The sequence below is a fragment of the Platichthys flesus genome, chromosome 20, assembly GCF_949316205.1.
Source record: "Platichthys flesus chromosome 20, fPlaFle2.1, whole genome shotgun sequence".
In the NCBI taxonomy this organism is placed as follows: Eukaryota; Metazoa; Chordata; class Actinopteri; order Pleuronectiformes; family Pleuronectidae; genus Platichthys; species Platichthys flesus.
The window spans coordinates 16,461,832-16,483,865 of NC_084964.1; the positions used below are offsets into that span (position 1 = coordinate 16,461,832).

The 22,034-nt window shown below is 45.7% G+C and overlaps 1 protein-coding gene across 1 annotated transcript in view; it reads left to right on the forward strand.

Annotated features, from left to right (window-relative positions):
* The first annotated feature begins 1,716 nt into the window (after positions 1 to 1,716).
* Positions 1,717 to 22,034, forward strand: part of LOC133931827 (uncharacterized) — a 39,789-nt gene continuing 19,471 nt past the window's right edge. Inside the window, 54 exon segments of the mRNA XM_062378774.1 lie at positions 1,717 to 1,771; positions 3,007 to 3,027; positions 3,123 to 3,285; positions 3,395 to 3,657; positions 3,753 to 3,898; positions 3,987 to 4,335; positions 4,594 to 4,756; positions 4,866 to 5,128; positions 5,225 to 5,399; positions 5,431 to 5,807; positions 6,066 to 6,228; positions 6,338 to 6,600; positions 6,697 to 6,871; positions 6,903 to 7,279; positions 7,538 to 7,700; positions 7,804 to 8,072; positions 8,169 to 8,314; positions 8,403 to 8,721; positions 9,010 to 9,172; positions 9,282 to 9,544; positions 9,641 to 9,815; positions 9,847 to 10,151; positions 10,482 to 10,644; positions 10,754 to 11,016; positions 11,113 to 11,287; positions 11,319 to 11,695; positions 11,954 to 12,116; positions 12,226 to 12,488; positions 12,585 to 12,730; positions 12,819 to 13,095; positions 13,426 to 13,588; positions 13,698 to 13,960; positions 14,057 to 14,231; positions 14,263 to 14,567; positions 14,898 to 15,060; positions 15,170 to 15,432; positions 15,529 to 15,703; positions 15,735 to 16,111; positions 16,370 to 16,532; positions 16,636 to 16,916; positions 17,016 to 17,146; positions 17,193 to 17,553; positions 17,842 to 18,004; positions 18,108 to 18,376; positions 18,473 to 18,618; positions 18,707 to 19,055; positions 19,314 to 19,476; positions 19,580 to 19,860; positions 19,960 to 20,090; positions 20,137 to 20,497; positions 20,786 to 20,948; positions 21,052 to 21,320; positions 21,417 to 21,562; positions 21,651 to 21,927. Coding sequence (XP_062234758.1) covers positions 1,717 to 1,771; positions 3,007 to 3,027; positions 3,123 to 3,285; positions 3,395 to 3,657; positions 3,753 to 3,898; positions 3,987 to 4,335; positions 4,594 to 4,756; positions 4,866 to 5,128; positions 5,225 to 5,399; positions 5,431 to 5,807; positions 6,066 to 6,228; positions 6,338 to 6,600; positions 6,697 to 6,871; positions 6,903 to 7,279; positions 7,538 to 7,700; positions 7,804 to 8,072; positions 8,169 to 8,314; positions 8,403 to 8,721; positions 9,010 to 9,172; positions 9,282 to 9,544; positions 9,641 to 9,815; positions 9,847 to 10,151; positions 10,482 to 10,644; positions 10,754 to 11,016; positions 11,113 to 11,287; positions 11,319 to 11,695; positions 11,954 to 12,116; positions 12,226 to 12,488; positions 12,585 to 12,730; positions 12,819 to 13,095; positions 13,426 to 13,588; positions 13,698 to 13,960; positions 14,057 to 14,231; positions 14,263 to 14,567; positions 14,898 to 15,060; positions 15,170 to 15,432; positions 15,529 to 15,703; positions 15,735 to 16,111; positions 16,370 to 16,532; positions 16,636 to 16,916; positions 17,016 to 17,146; positions 17,193 to 17,553; positions 17,842 to 18,004; positions 18,108 to 18,376; positions 18,473 to 18,618; positions 18,707 to 19,055; positions 19,314 to 19,476; positions 19,580 to 19,860; positions 19,960 to 20,090; positions 20,137 to 20,497; positions 20,786 to 20,948; positions 21,052 to 21,320; positions 21,417 to 21,562; positions 21,651 to 21,927 — 12,121 coding nt within the window.

Below are 22,034 nucleotides of genomic sequence, written 5' to 3' on the forward strand. Positions count from 1 at the left end.
AAGAATAGAGAGAATGATGGATGAGGAGTTAAGGTTCAAGCCGAATCTTTAAATGTCATAAGATGTAAGTGTAGTAATGTCTCTCACTGCAACGTCACCAACTTGTCAGCAGGGAATTCTTACCTCTGTGGTATTGTTTTTCCCCACATGGCACTGAAAGAAGAGTATTGTCTTTATCAGTGAAGAGTTGTGTCGTGGAAAGGTATTTGTGTGAATGGCTTGTTTGACTGGTTACGTACGTGTGCTGAAGAGTCAGACCCCTACGCTTGATCTATAGCTTCCTGCCCAATAAACCTCACAGCCAATGTGTGATTGCTAGGATTTTTGATTAAAATTAAAGCATTTATGAGTGGACCTCAGCAGGTTTTTTTTTTGAAATCCTGGTTCTGTGTGGAATTGCACATTCTTCCAGCGTGTGTGTGAGTTTTCTCCAGGTACTCTGCACAGTCCAAAGACATACATATTGGGTTTAGGTTCATTTGAGACTCTATTTTGAACGTATATATGTGTGAGTGTAAATAGTTGTTTGTCTCTGTCTGTTGTCCCTGTGATAGACAGGCTCCAGCTCCACCCTCGACCCTAACAAGCCGCAGAGATACTGGATGGATAGATGGATTCGGGAAAGTATCATTATTTCATTCAACTCATACTGTGGATGTGGTGTGGGGGTCAGCACTGTCACTGCAAGGAGGTGCCTGGCCTTTCCCAGTGGACTTTGCAGGCTTTCCTTGTGTTTGCATGTTGTTTTTCAAGTTACTCCTGCTTCCCTGAACAGTCCAAAGTGATGCAGACTGGGGTTAAAGGTAAAGTTCAGCCAAACATGAAAACGCGATGGAGGGGTGCGGGAAGTGTTTGAGTTAAAAAAAAAACTTTCAGAGTTTCAGGGGTAAACAACTTAGCAACCAAAATTCCAATGCAACTGAAGTAACAAGTGACTGGTTCTTCAAACGGAGAACAAAAAAAGAAAAAAAGATCCCTTCTTCCTTCTCCTGTGGTGTCATCCAAGTGTCCGTACGCCCTGACATTCTAATTAAACTTGAAACTGCGTCATTTACACTTTGTTTTCAGCCGAAATGTCTGATCAGTGATTAGAAATGTAGGTATCTATCACATAGGTTACACAATAGGATTGCAACAGGTAATGTGCGTGCTACCACGAGGTGCTGAAATGTACAATTGTCTGACACAAACAGTGACAGCAGACACTTCTGTCTCATCTTGTGGAATGGCAAATATTATTTTTGCTGTCTGGTTAAGCATTTGAGATGTCTGGGTTTTTACCCCGATCTCACACTGGGTTTGCAAAACATGTGATACTGTAGGTGGTGGTTTGTCCTCACCTTAAGTTTCAATATTCATGCAGTAAATCCAAGCTGTGTATAGATTGAGATAGGGACAAATGTAGCAATTAATCCACTAATCATATGTTTGATCACAACAAAATCTTAATATTATTTATATATGTTTACTTCATTTAATTGTGTCCATGTTGCACATCTCCTTTAATTCTTCTTTCTAATGGGGGCAGTGGCCCCTGAACTTACATAGCTGGGTTGTTTTAAATGTTTTTCTACAAGAATGAATGAGAAGGAAGGAGGAAACAGTTTCTTGTTGACAGTGAAGAAGGGTGTCATGTGGGAGGGGCACACCTCCCCGTCACTGACTGATAAAACCAAGCTTAAATAGAGAAACGAGCAAGAGCCGTGCACTCAAACGATGGCTTTGGTGAGATGGATCTGCGCGGTCACTCTGACCAGCCTTTTCTCCACAGGTGAGTCACACTGAATTGAGAAAAACTTCTTTGTTAATGGGTAAATGCTGGGAAAATGTTATCAAGTATAGTAGACATATGTAGAAATAAACAATAGCACACACTAAACTACCCAAGGTGACCTGAAGTAACTTTAAAGTGACCTGAATCTGTTCTGATTTAGTTTGGAAAAATGGTCTCATATGGGAATAACCGCTGTGTATTTTCAGCACAGTGATGTTAGATGAGGACCAAGTACAACTTTAAATTAATTATTAAGCTTAGCTAAAGTTAACAATTGAGAAATGATGTGCCCTTGTTATAACAAATTAACCAGATATCAGATGTCAGATGTCAGCAAGGAAACAAAATGTAATAGTTTCCAAATAATTGTTTTAATCTGTAAATTATTTAGAAATATTCTTTCCGTGCCAATTTATCTATTAATGCTGAAATAACTAATTTGACACTGTACTTGAATTAACACATGATCAAGTCAAGTCAAAGGCTTAAAAAATATAAAAATAAAATAATTTGAAAATACAGAATGAAAAACACTAAAGCAATAAAATGTTAAACATCATATGATATAAATAAATATTTGATAGATAAAATATTGCACAATAGCAGAGTCTCAAACTCAACTTGAAGCCGAAATGGAATCTTGAGCAGGTAAAAGTCCTCATTACTTTAAAAAGTGTTTGCGTTACATTTTTTAATTAAATCAAATTCACCCAAGTAATTTTATTAACTCAAACTAGCATGATGTAAAACACTGGGGTAGGGGCTGTATATTACTTACATCCTAAATTATGAAAGTATGAAACAAAGTCTATACTTTTAGTCTATTTCAAGCATCTTCAGTAAAGTGCAAATGTAAATTGTTATATTCTTTGTTAACGTTTTATTTGATCCATAAATGGAGATGACTGAATACATTCAAATTAAATTACTTTTTGCTGTATTGGCCTAAAGAAAAGGACAACCTTTAAGATTTTTTTAATTTGTTGATTTATCGTCAATGAGTTACTCTTATTAGAATAAGTGCTTGATTAACCATTAATACCAGTAATAAAGCCAATACAATAAGTAATTTATGAATTAAATGTGCAAACCAAAAAGGTGTATAATGGTTAAAATAAATTCCAGAGGAGAACTGTCTTTTTAACAATAGGGAATTGTATCTAAAGTTGAGCTTATATTTTACGAAACATCACATATATCTGTGATTAACCAATTTGTTTTGTCGTCTCTAGAGTTACATGCTCAGCTGGATGGTAAGATCAGAATTTTTTTTAATCTTAACATGATTCCAATCATCCTGGCAATTAAAAAGATAACAGTAAAAATTTTGGAATTTTCTTCTTTCCAGTATGTGGCATCACTCCCCTGAACACCAGGATAGTTGGAGGAGAAGATGCTCCACCTGGAAGTTGGCCTTGGCAGATCAGTTTGCAGGTGTTTGGCGGCCATTTTTGTGGTGGCTCCCTCATTAACAGAGAGTGGGTGATGACTGCTGCTCACTGCTTCTCAAGGTGGGTAACTAGTCTATAATAGAGGATGCATTTGTGTGTGTTCCAGTCTGTGGTTACGCTGTGATTTTCTTCTTAATACTGACCCTTATTTCTATTATTTCAGCACAAGTACGTCAGGCTTGAAAGTGTCTCTCGGCCGTCAGAACCTGCAGGGCACAAACCCAAACGAAGAGTCTAGAAGTGTTGCCACAATCATTTTGCATCCAAACTATGACAGCGACAGCAGCAACAACGACATTGCTCTACTCAGACTCTCGTCACCAGTGAATCTCACTGACTACATCCGACCTGTGTGTCTGTCAGCCAGTGACAGTGTGTTCAACAGCGGTACAGATAGCTGGGTCACTGGCTGGGGCAACGTCAAGGAGGGAGGTGAGTCTGCTTGTTGCTGACAAAGAGTGTTGTCTAAGTGTTATATTAACTGTAGGTGGATGTATGAATTGTGTCTCTTCTTGTTGGCCTCTCAGTGTCATTATCGTTCCCTGGAACTCTACAAGAAGTGGAGGTTCCAGTTTTGGGCAACAGACAGTGTAACTGTCTCAATGGAATCGGTACAATCACAGACAACATGATTTGTGCTGGTGTTCTGGCAGGAGGCAAAGACTCATGTCAGGTGAGCCTCTTTTATTGATTTGTAACTTGTCGGTCAGTGTGTTGAGGACTTTGTGAACTCCTCAGTCGTGTCCTCATTTTGTCCTCAGGGAGACTCAGGAGGTCCAATGGTGAACAAACAGGGCTCCGTCTGGGTCCAGTCTGGAGTGGTTAGTTTTGGTCTTGGTTGTGCTCGGCCCAATCTGCCAGGAGTTTACTCCAGAGTGTCCCGTTACCAGTCCTGGATCAACTCCATCATCCGCTCTGATAGGCCCGGATTCGTCAAGTTCACCTCCAGTGGACCGGATGCTGACAGCAGCTACATCTGTCCTGGTCTCCCATCTCCTCTTATTACAACCACTGCTGCTACTGGTCCTGCTACTGAAGGACCAGAAGCTACAACCACCCAAGCAGTGTCTCAAACCACGAGTCCCGACCTGACCATGTCAAGTGCTAAATGTAAGTATTCTCACTGCCACCTTTTCCTAAGTTGGTCATTCTATTATGTCTCTGCTCCGGCAACAGGTAGTGAAACTGCACTGGTCAGTGGAGGCATACATCTACAGTGCAGTAATTAGGTTATCATCTAAACAAATACTCTGTTTATCTTGTTGGTACTTCTTTCAGTCGCATGTACTTTCATGAAACTCTCTGAATTTATTCTATGGGTCAGTCACGTTAGTTTGAGCTCCACTTTCTTTGCTCTGTTGTTTGCAGTGTGTGGCATGACTCCCCTGAGCACCAAGATAGTTGGAGGAGAAGATGCTCCACCTGGAAGTTGGCCTTGGCAGATTAGTCTGCAGATGTTTGGCGGCCATTTTTGTGGTGGCTCCCTCATTAACAGAGAGTGGGTGATGACTGCTGCTCACTGCTTCTCCAGGTGGGTAACTAGTCTATAATAGAGGATGCATTTGTGTGTGTTCCAGTCTGTGGTTCCACTGTGATTTTCTTCTTAATACTGACCCTTATTTCTATTATTGTAGCACAAGTACGTCGGGCTTGAAAGTGTCTCTCGGCCGTCAGAACCTGCAGGGCACAAACCCAAACGAAGAGTCTAGAAGTGTTGCCACAATCATTTTGCATCCAAACTATGACAGCGACAGCAGCAACAACGACATTGCTCTACTCAGACTCTCGTCACCAGTGAAATTCAGTGACTACATCAGACCTGTGTGTCTGTCAGCCAGTGACAGTGTGTTCAACAGCGGTACAGATAGCTGGGTCACTGGCTGGGGCAACGTCAAGGAGGGAGGTGAGTCTGCTTGTTGCTGACAAAGAGTGTTGTCTAAGTGTTATATCAACTGTAGGTGGATATTTGAATTGTGTCTCTTTCTTGTTGGCCTCTCAGTGTCATTATCGTTCCCTGAACCTCTACAAGAAGTGGAGGTTCCAGTTTTGGGCAACAGACAGTGTAACTGTCTCAATGGAGTCGGTTCAATCACAGACAACATGATTTGTGCTGGTGTTCTGGCAGGAGGCAAAGACTCATGTCAGGTGAGCCTCTTTTATTGATTTGTAACTTGTCGGTCAGTGTGTTGAGGACTTTGTGAAATCCTCAGTCGTGTCCTCATTTTGTCCTCAGGGAGACTCAGGAGGTCCAATGGTGAACAAACAGGGCTCCGTCTGGGTCCAGTCTGGAGTGGTTAGTTTTGGCCTTGGTTGTGCTCGGCCCAATCTGCCAGGAGTTTACTCCAGAGTGTCCCGTTACCAGTCCTGGATCAACTCCATCATCCGCTCTGATAGGCCCGGATTCATCAAGTTCACCTCCAGTGGACTGGATGCTGACAGCAGCTACACCTGTCCTGGTCTCCCACCTCCTCTTATTACAACCACCGCTGCTACTGGTCTTGCTACTGAAGGTCCAGAAGCTACAACCACCAAAGCAGTGTCTCAAACCATGAGTCCCGACCTGACCATGTCAAGTGCTAAATGTAAGTATTCTCACTGCCACCTTTTCCTAAATTGGTCATTCTATTATGTCTCTGCTCCGGCAACAGGTGGTGAAACTGCACTGGTCAGTGGAGGCATACATCTACAGTGCAGTAATTAGGTTATCATCTAAACAAATACTCTGTTTATCTTGTTGGTACTTCTTTTAGTCGCATGTACTTTCATGAAACTCTCTGAATTTATTCTATGGGTCAGTCACGTTAGTTTGAGCTTCACTTTCTTTGCTCTGTTGTTTGCAGTGTGTGGCATGACTCCCCTGAGCACCAAGATAGTTGGAGGAGAAGATGCTCCACCTGGAAGTTGGCCTTGGCAGATTAGTCTGCAGATGTTTGGCGGCCATTTTTGTGGTGGCTCCCTCATTAACAGAGAGTGGGTGATGACTGCTGCTCACTGCTTCTCCAGGTGGGTAACTAGTCTATAATAGAGGATGCATTTGTGTGTGTTCCAGTCTCTGGTTCCACTGTGATTTTCTTCTTAATACTGACCCTTATTTCTATTATTGTAGCACAAGTACGTCGGGCTTGAAAGTGTCTCTCGGCCGTCAGAACCTGCAGGGCACAAACCCAAACGAAGAGTCTAGAAGTGTTGCCACAATCATTTTGCATCCAAACTATGACAGCGACAGCAGCAACAACGACATTGCTCTACTCAGACTCTCTTCACCAGTGAAATTCAGTGACTACATCAGACCTGTGTGTCTGTCAGCCAGTGACAGTGTGTTCAACAGCGGTACAGATAGCTGGGTCACTGGCTGGGGCAACGTCAAGGAGGGAGGTGAGTCTGCTTGTTGCTGACAAAGAGTGTTGTCTAAGTGTTATATTAACTGTAGGTGGATATATGAATTGTGTCTCTTTCTTGTTGGCCTCTCAGTGTCATTATCGTTCCCTGAAACTCTACAAGAAGTGGAGGTTCCAGTTTTGGGCAACAGACAGTGTAACTGTCTCAATGGAGTCGGTTCAATCACAGACAACATGATTTGTGCTGGTGTTCTGGCAGGAGGCAAAGACTCATGTCAGGTGAGCCTCTTTTATTGATTTGTAACTTGTCGGTCAGTGTGTTGAGGACTTTGTGAAATCCTCAGTCGTGTCCTCATTTTGTCCTCAGGGAGACTCAGGAGGTCCAATGGTGAACAAACAGGGCTCCGTCTGGGTCCAGTCTGGAGTGGTTAGTTTTGGCCTTGGTTGTGCTCGGCCCAATCTGCCAGGAGTTTACTCCAGAGTGTCCCGTTACCAGTCCTGGATCAACTCCATCATCCGCTCTGATAGGCCCGGATTCGTCAAGTTCACCTCCAGTGGACTGGATGCTGACAGCAGCTACACCTGTCCTGGTCTCCCATCTCCTCTTATTACAACCACCGCTGCTACTGGTCTTGCTACTGAAGGTCCAGAAGCTACAACCACCAAAGCAGTGTCTCAAACCATGAGTCCCGACCTGACCATGTCAAGTGCTAAATGTAAGTATTCTCACTGCCACCTTTTCCTAAATTGGTCATTCTATTATGTCTCTGCTCCGGCAACAGGTGGTGAAACTGCACTGGTCAGTGGAGGCATACATCTACAGTGCAGTAATTAGGTTATCATCTAAACAAATACTCTGTTTATCTTGTTGGTACTTCTTTCAGTCGCATGTACTTTCATGAAACTCTCTGAATTTATTCTATGGGTCAGTCACGTTAGTTTGAGCTCCACTTTCTTTGCTCTGTTGTTTGCAGTGTGTGGCATGACTCCCCTGAGCACCAAGATAGTTGGAGGAGAAGATGCTCCACCTGGAAGTTGGCCTTGGCAGATTAGTCTGCAGATGTTTGGCGGCCATTTTTGTGGTGGCTCCCTCATTAACAGAGAGTGGGTGATGACTGCTGCTCACTGCTTCTCCAGGTGGGTAACTAGTCTATAATAGAGGATGCATTTGTGTGTGTTCCAGTCTGTGGTTCCACTGTGATTTTCTTCTTAATACTGACCCTTATTTCTATTATTTTAGCACAAGTACGTCGGGCTTGAAAGTTTCTCTCGGCCGTCAGAACCTGCAGGGCACCAACCCAAACGAAGAGTCTAGAAGTGTTGCCACAATCATTTTGCATCCAAACTATGACAGCGACAGCAGCAACAACGACATTGCTCTACTCAGACTCTCGTCACCAGTGAAATTCAGTGACTACATCAGACCTGTGTGTCTGTCAGCCAGTGACAGTGTGTTCAACAGCGGTACAGATAGCTGGGTCACTGGCTGGGGCAACGTCAAGGAGGGAGGTGAGTCTGCTTGTTGCTGACAAAGAGTGTTGTCTAAGTGTTATATTAACTGTAGGTGGATATATGAATTGTGTCTCTTTCTTGTTGGCCTCTCAGTGTCATTATCGTTCCCTGAAACTCTACAAGAAGTGGAGGTTCCAGTTTTGGGCAACAGACAGTGTAACTGTCTCAATGGAGTCGGTTCAATCACAGACAACATGATTTGTGCTGGTGTTCTGGCAGGAGGCAAAGACTCATGTCAGGTGAGCCTCTTTTATTGATTTGTAACTTGTCGGTCAGTGTGTTGAGGACTTTGTGAAATCCTCAGTCGTGTCCTCATTTTGTCCTCAGGGAGACTCAGGAGGTCCAATGGTGAACAAACAGGGCTCCGTCTGGGTCCAGTCTGGAGTGGTTAGTTTTGGCCTTGGTTGTGCTCGGCCCAATCTGCCAGGAGTTTACTCCAGAGTGTCCCGTTACCAGTCCTGGATCAACTCCATCATCCGCTCTGATAGGCCCGGATTCGTCAAGTTCACCTCCAGTGGACTGGATGCTGACAGCAGCTACACCTGTCCTGGTCTCCCACCTCCTCTTATTACAACCACCGCTGCTACTGGTCTTGCTACTGAAGGACCAGAAGCTACAACCACCAAAGCAGTGTCTCAAACCACAAGTCCCGACCTGACCATGTCAAGTGCTAAATGTAAGTATTCTCACTGCCACCTTTTCCTAAGTTGGTCATTCTATTATGTCTCTGCTCCGGCAACAGGTGGTGAAACTGCACTGGTCAGTGGAGGCATACATCTACAGTGCAGTAATTAGGTTATCATCTAAACAAATACTCTGTTTATCTTGTTGGTACTTCTTTCAGTCGCATGTACTTTCATGAAACTCTCTGAATTTATTCTATGGGTCAGTCACGTTAGTTTGAGCTCCACTTTCTTTGCTCTGTTGTTTGCAGTGTGTGGCATGACTCCCCTGAGCACCAAGATAGTTGGAGGAGAAGATGCTCCACCTGGAAGTTGGCCTTGGCAGATTAGTCTGCAGATGTTTGGCGGCCATTTTTGTGGTGGCTCCCTCATTAACAGAGAGTGGGTGATGACTGCTGCTCACTGCTTCTCCAGGTGGGTAACTAGTCTATAATAGAGGATGCATTTGTGTGTGTTCCAGTCTGTGGTTCCACTGTGATTTTCTTCTTAATACTGACCCTTATTTCTATTATTGTAGCACAAGTACGTCGGGCTTGAAAGTGTCTCTCGGCCGTCAGAACCTGCAGGGCACAAACCCAAACGAAGAGTCTAGAAGTGTTGCCACAATCATTTTGCATCCAAACTATGACAGCGACAGCAGCAACAACGACATTGCTCTACTCAGACTCTCGTCACCAGTGAAATTCAGTGACTACATCAGACCTGTGTGTCTGTCAGCCAGTGACAGTGTGTTCAACAGCGGTACAGATAGCTGGGTCACTGGCTGGGGCAACGTCAAGGAGGGAGGTGAGTCTGATTGTTGCTGACAAAGAGTGTTGTCTAAGTGTTATATTAACTGTAGGTGGATATTTGAATTGTGTCTCTTTCTTGTTGGCCTCTCAGTGTCATTATCGTTCCCTGAAACTCTACAAGAAGTGGAGGTTCCAGTTTTGGGCAACAGACAGTGTAACTGTCTCAATGGAGTCGGTTCAATCACAGACAACATGATTTGTGCTGGTGTTCTGGCAGGAGGCAAAGACTCATGTCAGGTGAGCCTCTTTTATTGATTTGTAACTTGTCGGTCAGTGTGTTGAGGACTTTGTGAAATCCTCAGTCGTGTCCTCATTTTGTCCTCAGGGAGACTCAGGAGGTCCAATGGTGAACAAACAGGGCTCCGTCTGGGTCCAGTCTGGAGTGGTTAGTTTTGGCCTTGGTTGTGCTCGGCCCAATCTGCCAGGAGTTTACTCCAGAGTGTCCCGTTACCAGTCCTGGATCAACTCCATCATCCGCTCTGATAGGCCCGGATTCGTCAAGTTCACCTCCAGTGGACTGGATGCTGACAGCAGCTACACCTGTCCTGGTCTCCCATCTCCTCTTATTACAACCACCGCTGCTACTGGTCTTGCTACTGAAGGTCCAGAAGCTACAACCACCAAAGCAGTGTCTCAAACCATGAGTCCCGACCTGACCATGTCAAGTGCTAAATGTAAGTATTCTCACTGCCACCTTTTCCTAAATTGGTCATTCTATTATGTCTCTGCTCCGGCAACAGGTGGTGAAACTGCACTGGTCAGTGGAGGCATACATCTACAGTGCAGTAATTAGGTTATCATCTAAACAAATACTCTGTTTATCTTGTTGGTACTTCTTTCAGTCGCATGTACTTTCATGAAACTCTCTGAATTTATTCTATGGGTCAGTCACGTTAGTTTGAGCTCCACTTTCTTTGCTCTGTTGTTTGCAGTGTGTGGCATGACTCCCCTGAGCACCAAGATAGTTGGAGGAGAAGATGCTCCACCTGGAAGTTGGCCTTGGCAGATTAGTCTGCAGATGTTTGGCGGCCATTTTTGTGGTGGCTCCCTCATTAACAGAGAGTGGGTGATGACTGCTGCTCACTGCTTCTCCAGGTGGGTAACTAGTCTATAATAGAGGATGCATTTGTGTGTGTTCCAGTCTGTGGTTCCACTGTGATTTTCTTCTTAATACTGACCCTTATTTCTATTATTTTAGCACAAGTACGTCGGGCTTGAAAGTTTCTCTCGGCCGTCAGAACCTGCAGGGCACCAACCCAAACGAAGAGTCTAGAAGTGTTGCCACAATCATTTTGCATCCAAACTATGACAGCGACAGCAGCAACAACGACATTGCTCTACTCAGACTCTCGTCACCAGTGAAATTCAGTGACTACATCAGACCTGTGTGTCTGTCAGCCAGTGACAGTGTGTTCAACAGCGGTACAGATAGCTGGGTCACTGGCTGGGGCAACGTCAAGGAGGGAGGTGAGTCTGCTTGTTGCTGACAAAGAGTGTTGTCTAAGTGTTATATTAACTGTAGGTGGATATATGAATTGTGTCTCTTTCTTGTTGGCCTCTCAGTGTCATTATCGTTCCCTGAAACTCTACAAGAAGTGGAGGTTCCAGTTTTGGGCAACAGACAGTGTAACTGTCTCAATGGAGTCGGTTCAATCACAGACAACATGATTTGTGCTGGTGTTCTGGCAGGAGGCAAAGACTCATGTCAGGTGAGCCTCTTTTATTGATTTGTAACTTGTCGGTCAGTGTGTTGAGGACTTTGTGAAATCCTCAGTCGTGTCCTCATTTTGTCCTCAGGGAGACTCAGGAGGTCCAATGGTGAACAAACAGGGCTCCGTCTGGGTCCAGTCTGGAGTGGTTAGTTTTGGTCTTGGTTGTGCTCGGCCCAATCTGCCAGGAGTTTACTCCAGAGTGTCCCGTTACCAGTCCTGGATCAACTCCATCATCCGCTCTGATAGGCCCGGATTCGTCAAGTTCACCTCCAGTGGACTGGATGCTGACAGCAGCTACACCTGTCCTGGTCTCCCACCTCCTCTTATTACAACCACCGCTGCTACTGGTCTTGCTACTGAAGGACCAGAAGCTACAACCACCAAAGCAGTGTCTCAAACCACAAGTCCCGACCTGACCATGTCAAGTGCTAAATGTAAGTATTCTCACTGCCACCTTTTCCTAAGTTGGTCATTCTATTATGTCTCTGCTCCGGCAACAGGTGGTGAAACTGCACTGGTCAGTGGAGGCATACATCTACAGTGCAGTAATTAGGTTATCATCTAAACAAATACTCTGTTTATCTTGTTGGTACTTCTTTCAGTCGCATGTACTTTCATGAAACTCTCTGAATTTATTCTATGGGTCAGTCACGTTAGTTTGAGCTCCACTTTCTTTGCTCTGTTGTTTGCAGTGTGTGGCATGACTCCCCTGAGCACCAAGATAGTTGGAGGAGAAGATGCTCCACCTGGAAGTTGGCCTTGGCAGATTAGTCTGCAGATGTTTGGCGGCCATTTTTGTGGTGGCTCCCTCATTAACAGAGAGTGGGTGATGACTGCTGCTCACTGCTTCTCCAGGTGGGTAACTAGTCTATAATAGAGGATGCATTTGTGTGTGTTCCAGTCTGTGGTTCCACTGTGATTTTCTTCTTAATACTGACCCTTATTTCTATTATTGTAGCACAAGTACGTCGGGCTTGAAAGTGTCTCTCGGCCGTCAGAACCTGCAGGGCACAAACCCAAACGAAGAGTCTAGAAGTGTTGCCACAATCATTTTGCATCCAAACTATGACAGCGACAGCAGCAACAACGACATTGCTCTACTCAGACTCTCGTCACCAGTGAAATTCAGTGACTACATCAGACCTGTGTGTCTGTCAGCCAGTGACAGTGTGTTCAACAGCGGTACAGATAGCTGGGTCACTGGCTGGGGCAACGTCAAGGAGGGAGGTGAGTCTGATTGTTGCTGACAAAGAGTGTTGTCTAAGTGTTATATTAACTGTAGGTGGATATTTGAATTGTGTCTCTTTCTTGTTGGCCTCTCAGTGTCATTATCGTTCCCTGAAACTCTACAAGAAGTGGAGGTTCCAGTTTTGGGCAACAGACAGTGTAACTGTCTCAATGGAGTCGGTTCAATCACAGACAACATGATTTGTGCTGGTGTTCTGGCAGGAGGCAAAGACTCATGTCAGGTGAGCCTCTTTTATTGATTTGTAACTTGTCGGTCAGTGTGTTGAGGACTTTGTGAAATCCTCAGTCGTGTCCTCATTTTGTCCTCAGGGAGACTCAGGAGGTCCAATGGTGAACAAACAGGGCTCCGTCTGGGTCCAGTCTGGAGTGGTTAGTTTTGGTCTTGGTTGTGCTCGGCCCAATCTGCCAGGAGTTTACTCCAGAGTGTCCCGTTACCAGTCCTGGATCAACTCCATCATCCGCTCTGATAGGCCCGGATTCGTCAAGTTCACCTCCAGTGGACTGGATGCTGACAGCAGCTACACCTGTCCTGGTCTCCCATCTCCTCTTATTACAACCACCGCTGCTACTGGTCTTGCTACTGAAGGTCCAGAAGCTACAACCACCAAAGCAGTGTCTCAAACCATGAGTCCCGACCTGACCATGTCAAGTGCTAAATGTAAGTATTCTCACTGCCACCTTTTCCTAAATTGGTCATTCTACTATGTCTCTGCTCCGGCAACAGGTGGTGAAACTGCACTGGTCAGTGGAGGCATACATCTACAGTGCAGTAATTAGGTTATCATCTAAACAAATACTCTGTTTATCTTGTTGGTACTTCTTTCAGTCGCATGTACTTTCATGAAACTCTCTGAATTTATTCTATGGGTCAGTCACGTTAGTTTGAGCTCCACTTTCTTTGCTCTGTTGTTTGCAGTGTGTGGCATGACTCCCCTGAGCACCAAGATAGTTGGAGGAGAAGATGCTCCACCTGGAAGTTGGCCTTGGCAGATTAGTCTGCAGATGTTTGGCGGCCATTTTTGTGGTGGCTCCCTCATTAACAGAGAGTGGGTGATGACTGCTGCTCACTGCTTCTCCAGGTGGGTAACTAGTCTATAATAGAGGATGCATTTGTGTGTGTTCCAGTCTCTGGTTCCACTGTGATTTTCTTCTTAATACTGACCCTTATTTCTATTATTGTAGCACAAGTACGTCGGGCTTGAAAGTGTCTCTCGGCCGTCAGAACCTGCAGGGCACAAACCCAAACGAAGAGTCTAGAAGTGTTGCCACAATCATTTTGCATCCAAACTATGACAGCGACAGCAGCAACAACGACATTGCTCTACTCAGACTCTCTTCACCAGTGAAATTCAGTGACTACATCAGACCTGTGTGTCTGTCAGCCAGTGACAGTGTGTTCAACAGCGGTACAGATAGCTGGGTCACTGGCTGGGGCAACGTCAAGGAGGGAGGTGAGTCTGCTTGTTGCTGACAAAGAGTGTTGTCTAAGTGTTATATTAACTGTAGGTGGATATATGAATTGTGTCTCTTTCTTGTTGGCCTCTCAGTGTCATTATCGTTCCCTGAAACTCTACAAGAAGTGGAGGTTCCAGTTTTGGGCAACAGACAGTGTAACTGTCTCAATGGAGTCGGTTCAATCACAGACAACATGATTTGTGCTGGTGTTCTGGCAGGAGGCAAAGACTCATGTCAGGTGAGCCTCTTTTATTGATTTGTAACTTGTCGGTCAGTGTGTTGAGGACTTTGTGAAATCCTCAGTCGTGTCCTCATTTTGTCCTCAGGGAGACTCAGGAGGTCCAATGGTGAACAAACAGGGCTCCGTCTGGGTCCAGTCTGGAGTGGTTAGTTTTGGCCTTGGTTGTGCTCGGCCCAATCTGCCAGGAGTTTACTCCAGAGTGTCCCGTTACCAGTCCTGGATCAACTCCATCATCCGCTCTGATAGGCCCGGATTCGTCAAGTTCACCTCCAGTGGACTGGATGCTGACAGCAGCTACACCTGTCCTGGTCTCCCATCTCCTCTTATTACAACCACCGCTGCTACTGGTCTTGCTACTGAAGGTCCAGAAGCTACAACCACCAAAGCAGTGTCTCAAACCATGAGTCCCGACCTGACCATGTCAAGTGCTAAATGTAAGTATTCTCACTGCCACCTTTTCCTAAATTGGTCATTCTATTATGTCTCTGCTCCGGCAACAGGTGGTGAAACTGCACTGGTCAGTGGAGGCATACATCTACAGTGCAGTAATTAGGTTATCATCTAAACAAATACTCTGTTTATCTTGTTGGTACTTCTTTCAGTCGCATGTACTTTCATGAAACTCTCTGAATTTATTCTATGGGTCAGTCACGTTAGTTTGAGCTCCACTTTCTTTGCTCTGTTGTTTGCAGTGTGTGGCATGACTCCCCTGAGCACCAAGATAGTTGGAGGAGAAGATGCTCCACCTGGAAGTTGGCCTTGGCAGATTAGTCTGCAGATGTTTGGCGGCCATTTTTGTGGTGGCTCCCTCATTAACAGAGAGTGGGTGATGACTGCTGCTCACTGCTTCTCCAGGTGGGTAACTAGTCTATAATAGAGGATGCATTTGTGTGTGTTCCAGTCTGTGGTTCCACTGTGATTTTCTTCTTAATACTGACCCTTATTTCTATTATTTTAGCACAAGTACGTCGGGCTTGAAAGTTTCTCTCGGCCGTCAGAACCTGCAGGGCACCAACCCAAACGAAGAGTCTAGAAGTGTTGCCACAATCATTTTGCATCCAAACTATGACAGCGACAGCAGCAACAACGACATTGCTCTACTCAGACTCTCGTCACCAGTGAAATTCAGTGACTACATCAGACCTGTGTGTCTGTCAGCCAGTGACAGTGTGTTCAACAGCGGTACAGATAGCTGGGTCACTGGCTGGGGCAACGTCAAGGAGGGAGGTGAGTCTGCTTGTTGCTGACAAAGAGTGTTGTCTAAGTGTTATATTAACTGTAGGTGGATATATGAATTGTGTCTCTTTCTTGTTGGCCTCTCAGTGTCATTATCGTTCCCTGAAACTCTACAAGAAGTGGAGGTTCCAGTTTTGGGCAACAGACAGTGTAACTGTCTCAATGGAGTCGGTTCAATCACAGACAACATGATTTGTGCTGGTGTTCTGGCAGGAGGCAAAGACTCATGTCAGGTGAGCCTCTTTTATTGATTTGTAACTTGTCGGTCAGTGTGTTGAGGACTTTGTGAAATCCTCAGTCGTGTCCTCATTTTGTCCTCAGGGAGACTCAGGAGGTCCAATGGTGAACAAACAGGGCTCCGTCTGGGTCCAGTCTGGAGTGGTTAGTTTTGGTCTTGGTTGTGCTCGGCCCAATCTGCCAGGAGTTTACTCCAGAGTGTCCCGTTACCAGTCCTGGATCAACTCCATCATCCGCTCTGATAGGCCCGGATTCGTCAAGTTCACCTCCAGTGGACTGGATGCTGACAGCAGCTACACCTGTCCTGGTCTCCCACCTCCTCTTATTACAACCACCGCTGCTACTGGTCTTGCTACTGAAGGACCAGAAGCTACAACCACCAAAGCAGTGTCTCAAACCACAAGTCCCGACCTGACCATGTCAAGTGCTAAATGTAAGTATTCTCACTGCCACCTTTTCCTAAGTTGGTCATTCTATTATGTCTCTGCTCCGGCAACAGGTGGTGAAACTGCACTGGTCAGTGGAGGCATACATCTACAGTGCAGTAATTAGGTTATCATCTAAACAAATACTCTGTTTATCTTGTTGGTACTTCTTTCAGTCGCATGTACTTTCATGAAACTCTCTGAATTTATTCTATGGGTCAGTCACGTTAGTTTGAGCTCCACTTTCTTTGCTCTGTTGTTTGCAGTGTGTGGCATGACTCCCCTGAGCACCAAGATAGTTGGAGGAGAAGATGCTCCACCTGGAAGTTGGCCTTGGCAGATTAGTCTGCAGATGTTTGGCGGCCATTTTTGTGGTGGCTCCCTCATTAACAGAGAGTGGGTGATGACTGCTGCTCACTGCTTCTCCAGGTGGGTAACTAGTCTATAATAGAGGATGCATTTGTGTGTGTTCCAGTCTGTGGTTCCACTGTGATTTTCTTCTTAATACTGACCCTTATTTCTATTATTGTAGCACAAGTACGTCGGGCTTGAAAGTGTCTCTCGGCCGTCAGAACCTGCAGGGCACAAACCCAAACGAAGAGTCTAGAAGTGTTGCCACAATCATTTTGCATCCAAACTATGACAGCGACAGCAGCAACAACGACATTGCTCTACTCAGACTCTCGTCACCAGTGAAAATCAGTGACTACATCAGACCTGTGTGTCTGTCAGCCAGTGACAGTGTGTTCAACAGCGGTACAGATAGCTGGGTCACTGGCTGGGGCAACGTCAAGGAGGGAGGTGAGTCTGATTGTTGCTGACAAAGAGTGTTGTCTAAGTGTTATATTAACTGTAGGTGGATATTTGAATTGTGTCTCTTTCTTGTTGGCCTCTCAGTGTCATTATCGTTCCCTGAAACTCTACAAGAAGTGGAGGTTCCAGTTTTGGGCAACAGACAGTGTAACTGTCTCAATGGAGTCGGTTCAATCACAGACAACATGATTTGTGCTGGTGTTCTGGCAGGAGGCAAAGACTCATGTCAGGTGAGCCTCTTTTATTGATTTGTAACTTGTCGGTCAGTGTGTTGAGGACTTTGTGAAATCCTCAGTCGTGTCCTCATTTTGTCCTCAGGGAGACTCAGGAGGTCCAATGGTGAACAAACAGGGCTCCGTCTGGGTCCAGTCTGGAGTGGTTAGTTTTGGTCTTGGTTGTGCTCGGCCCAATCTGCCAGGAGTTTACTCCAGAGTGTCCCGTTACCAGTCCTGGATCAACTCCATCATCCGCTCTGATAGGCCCGGATTCGTCAAGTTCACCTCCAGTGGACTGGATGCTGACAGCAGCTACACCTGTCCTGGTCTCCCATCTCCTCTTATTACAACCACCGCTGCTACTGGTCTTGCTACTGAAGGTCCAGAAGCTACAACCACCAAAGCAGTGTCTCAAACCATGAGTCCCGACCTGACCATGTCAAGTGCTAAATGTAAGTATTCTCACTGCCACCTTTTCCTAAATTGGTCATTCTACTATGTCTCTGCTCCGGCAACAGGTGGTGAAACTGCACTGGTCAGTGGAGGCATACATCTACAGTGCAGTAATTAGGTTATCATCTAAACAAATACTCTGTTTATCTTGTTGGTACTTCTTTCAGTCGCATGTACTTTCATGAAACTCTCTGAATTTATTCTATGGGTCAGTCACGTTAGTTTGAGCTCCACTTTCTTTGCTCTGTTGTTTGCAGTGTGTGGCATGACTCCCCTGAGCACCAAGATAGTTGGAGGAGAAGATGCTCCACCTGGAAGTTGGCCTTGGCAGATTAGTCTGCAGATGTTTGGCGGCCATTTTTGTGGTGGCTCCCTCATTAACAGAGAGTGGGTGATGACTGCTGCTCACTGCTTCTCCAGGTGGGTAACTAGTCTATAATAGAGGATGCATTTGTGTGTGTTCCAGTCTCTGGTTCCACTGTGATTTTCTTCTTAATACTGACCCTTATTTCTATTATTGTAGCACAAGTACGTCGGGCTTGAAAGTGTCTCTCGGCCGTCAGAACCTGCAGGGCACAAACCCAAACGAAGAGTCTAGAAGTGTTGCCACAATCATTTTGCATCCAAACTATGACAGCGACAGCAGCAACAACGACATTGCTCTACTCAGACTCTCGTCACCAGTGAAATTCAGTGACTACATCAGACCTGTGTGTCTGTCAGCCAGTGACAGTGTGTTCAACAGCGGTACAGATAGCTGGGTCACTGGCTGGGGCAACGTCAAGGAGGGAGGTGAGTCTGCTTGTTGCTGACAAAGAGTGTTGTCTAAGTGTTATATTAACTGTAGGTGGATATATGAATTGTGTCTCTTTCTTGTTGGCCTCTCAGTGTCATTATCGTTCCCTGAAACTCTACAAGAAGTGGAGGTTCCAGTTTTGGGCAACAGACAGTGTAACTGTCTCAATGGAGTCGGTTCAATCACAGACAACATGATTTGTGCTGGTGTTCTGGCAGGAGGCAAAGACTCATGTCAGGTGAGCCTCTTTTATTGATTTGTAACTTGTCGGTCAGTGTGTTGAGGACTTTGTGAAATCCTCAGTCGTGTCCTCATTTTGTCCTCAGGGAGACTCAGGAGGTCCAATGGTGAACAAACAGGGCTCCGTCTGGGTCCAGTCTGGAGTGGTTAGTTTTGGTCTTGGTTGTGCTCGGCCCAATCTGCCAGGAGTTTACTCCAGAGTGTCCCGTTACCAGTCCTGGATCAACTCCATCATCCGCTCTGATAGGCCCGGATTCGTCAAGTTCACCTCCAGTGGACTGGATGCTGACAGCAGCTACACCTGTCCTGGTCTCCCACCTCCTCTTATTACAACCACCGCTGCTACTGGTCTTGCTACTGAAGGACCAGAAGCTACAACCACCAAAGCAGTGTCTCAAACCACGAGTCCCGACCTGACCATGTCAAGTGCTAAATGTAAGTATTCTCACTGCCACCTTTTCCTAAGTTGGTCATTCTATTATGTCTCTGCTCCGGCAACAGGTGGTGAAACTGCACTGGTCAGTGGAGGCATACATCTACAGTGCAGTAATTAGGTTATCATCTAAACAAATACTCTGTTTATCTTGTTGGTACTTCTTTCAGTCGCATGTACTTTCATGAAACTCTCTGAATTTATTCTATGGGTCAGTCACGTTAGTTTGAGCTCCACTTTCTTTGCTCTGTTGTTTGCAGTGTGTGGCATGACTCCCCTGAGCACCAAGATAGTTGGAGGAGAAGATGCTCCACCTGGAAGTTGGCCTTGGCAGATTAGTCTGCAGATGTTTGGCGGCCATTTTTGTGGTGGCTCCCTCATTAACAGAGAGTGGGTGATGACTGCTGCTCACTGCTTCTCCAGGTGGGTAACTAGTCTATAATAGAGGATGCATTTGTGTGTGTTCCAGTCTGTGGTTCCACTGTGATTTTCTTCTTAATACTGACCCTTATTTCTATTATTGTAGCACAAGTACGTCGGGCTTGAAAGTGTCTCTCGGCCGTCAGAACCTGCAGGGCACAAACCCAAACGAAGAGTCTAGAAGTGTTGCCACAATCATTTTGCATCCAAACTATGACAGCGACAGCAGCAACAACGACATTGCTCTACTCAGACTCTCGTCACCAGTGAAAATCAGTGACTACATCAGACCTGTGTGTCTGTCAGCCAGTGACAGTGTGTTCAACAGCGGTACAGATAGCTGGGTCACTGGCTGGGGCAACGTCAAGGAGGGAGGTGAGTCTGATTGTTGCTGACAAAGAGTGTTGTCTAAGTGTTATATTAACTGTAGGTGGATATTTGAATTGTGTCTCTTTCTTGTTGGCCTCTCAGTGTCATTATCGTTCCCTGAAACTCTACAAGAAGTGGAGGTTCCAGTTTTGGGCAACAGACAGTGTAACTGTCTCAATGGAGTCGGTTCAATCACAGACAACATGATTTGTGCTGGTGTTCTGGCAGGAGGCAAAGACTCATGTCAGGTGAGCCTCTTTTATTGATTTGTAACTTGTCGGTCAGTGTGTTGAGGACTTTGTGAAATCCTCAGTCGTGTCCTCATTTTGTCCTCAGGGAGACTCAGGAGGTCCAATGGTGAACAAACAGGGCTCCGTCTGGGTCCAGTCTGGAGTGGTTAGTTTTGGTCTTGGTTGTGCTCGGCCCAATCTGCCAGGAGTTTACTCCAGAGTGTCCCGTTACCAGTCCTGGATCAACTCCATCATCCGCTCTGATAGGCCCGGATTCGTCAAGTTCACCTCCAGTGGACTGGATGCTGACAGCAGCTACACCTGTCCTGGTCTCCCATCTCCTCTTATTACAACCACCGCTGCTACTGGTCTTGCTACTGAAGGTCCAGAAGCTACAACCACCAAAGCAGTGTCTCAAACCATGAGTCCCGACCTGACCATGTCAAGTGCTAAATGTAAGTATTCTCACTGCCACCTTTTCCTAAATTGGTCATTCTACTATGTCTCTGCTCCGGCAACAGGTGGTGAAACTGCACTGGTCAGTGGAGGCATACATCTACAGTGCAGTAATTAGGTTATCATCTAAACAAATACTCTGTTTATCTTGTTGGTACTTCTTTCAGTCGCATGTACTTTCATGAAACTCTCTGAATTTATTCTATGGGTCAGTCACGTTAGTTTGAGCTCCACTTTCTTTGCTCTGTTGTTTGCAGTGTGTGGCATGACTCCCCTGAGCACCAAGATAGTTGGAGGAGAAGATGCTCCACCTGGAAGTTGGCCTTGGCAGATTAGTCTGCAGATGTTTGGCGGCCATTTTTGTGGTGGCTCCCTCATTAACAGAGAGTGGGTGATGACTGCTGCTCACTGCTTCTCCAGGTGGGTAACTAGTCTATAATAGAGGATGCATTTGTGTGTGTTCCAGTCTCTGGTTCCACTGTGATTTTCTTCTTAATACTGACCCTTATTTCTATTATTGTAGCACAAGTACGTCGGGCTTGAAAGTGTCTCTCGGCCGTCAGAACCTGCAGGGCACAAACCCAAACGAAGAGTCTAGAAGTGTTGCCACAATCATTTTGCATCCAAACTATGACAGCGACAGCAGCAACAACGACATTGCTCTACTCAGACTCTCTTCACCAGTGAAATTCAGTGTCTACATCAGACCTGTGTGTCTGTCAGCCAGTGACAGTGTGTTCAACAGCGGTACAGATAGCTGGGTCACTGGCTGGGGCAACGTCAAGGAGGGAGGTGAGTCTGCTTGTTGCTGACAAAGAGTGTTGTCTAAGTGTTATATTAACTGTAGGTGGATATATGAATTGTGTCTCTTTCTTGTTGGCCTCTCAGTGTCATTATCGTTCCCTGAAACTCTACAAGAAGTGGAGGTTCCAGTTTTGGGCAACAGACAGTGTAACTGTCTCAATGGAGTCGGTTCAATCACAGACAACATGATTTGTGCTGGTGTTCTGGCAGGAGGCAAAGACTCATGTCAGGTGAGCCTCTTTTATTGATTTGTAACTTGTCGGTCAGTGTGTTGAGGACTTTGTGAAATCCTCAGTCGTGTCCTCATTTTGTCCTCAGGGAGACTCAGGAGGTCCAATGGTGAACAAACAGGGCTCCGTCTGGGTCCAGTCTGGAGTGGTTAGTTTTGGCCTTGGTTGTGCTCGGCCCAATCTGCCAGGAGTTTACTCCAGAGTGTCCCGTTACCAGTCCTGGATCAACTCCATCATCCGCTCTGATAGGCCCGGATTCGTCAAGTTCACCTCCAGTGGACTGGATGCTGACAGCAGCTACACCTGTCCTGGTCTCCCATCTCCTCTTATTACAACCACCGCTGCTACTGGTCTTGCTACTGAAGGTCCAGAAGCTACAACCACCAAAGCAGTGTCTCAAACCATGAGTCCCGACCTGACCATGTCAAGTGCTAAATGTAAGTATTCTCACTGCCACCTTTTCCTAAATTGG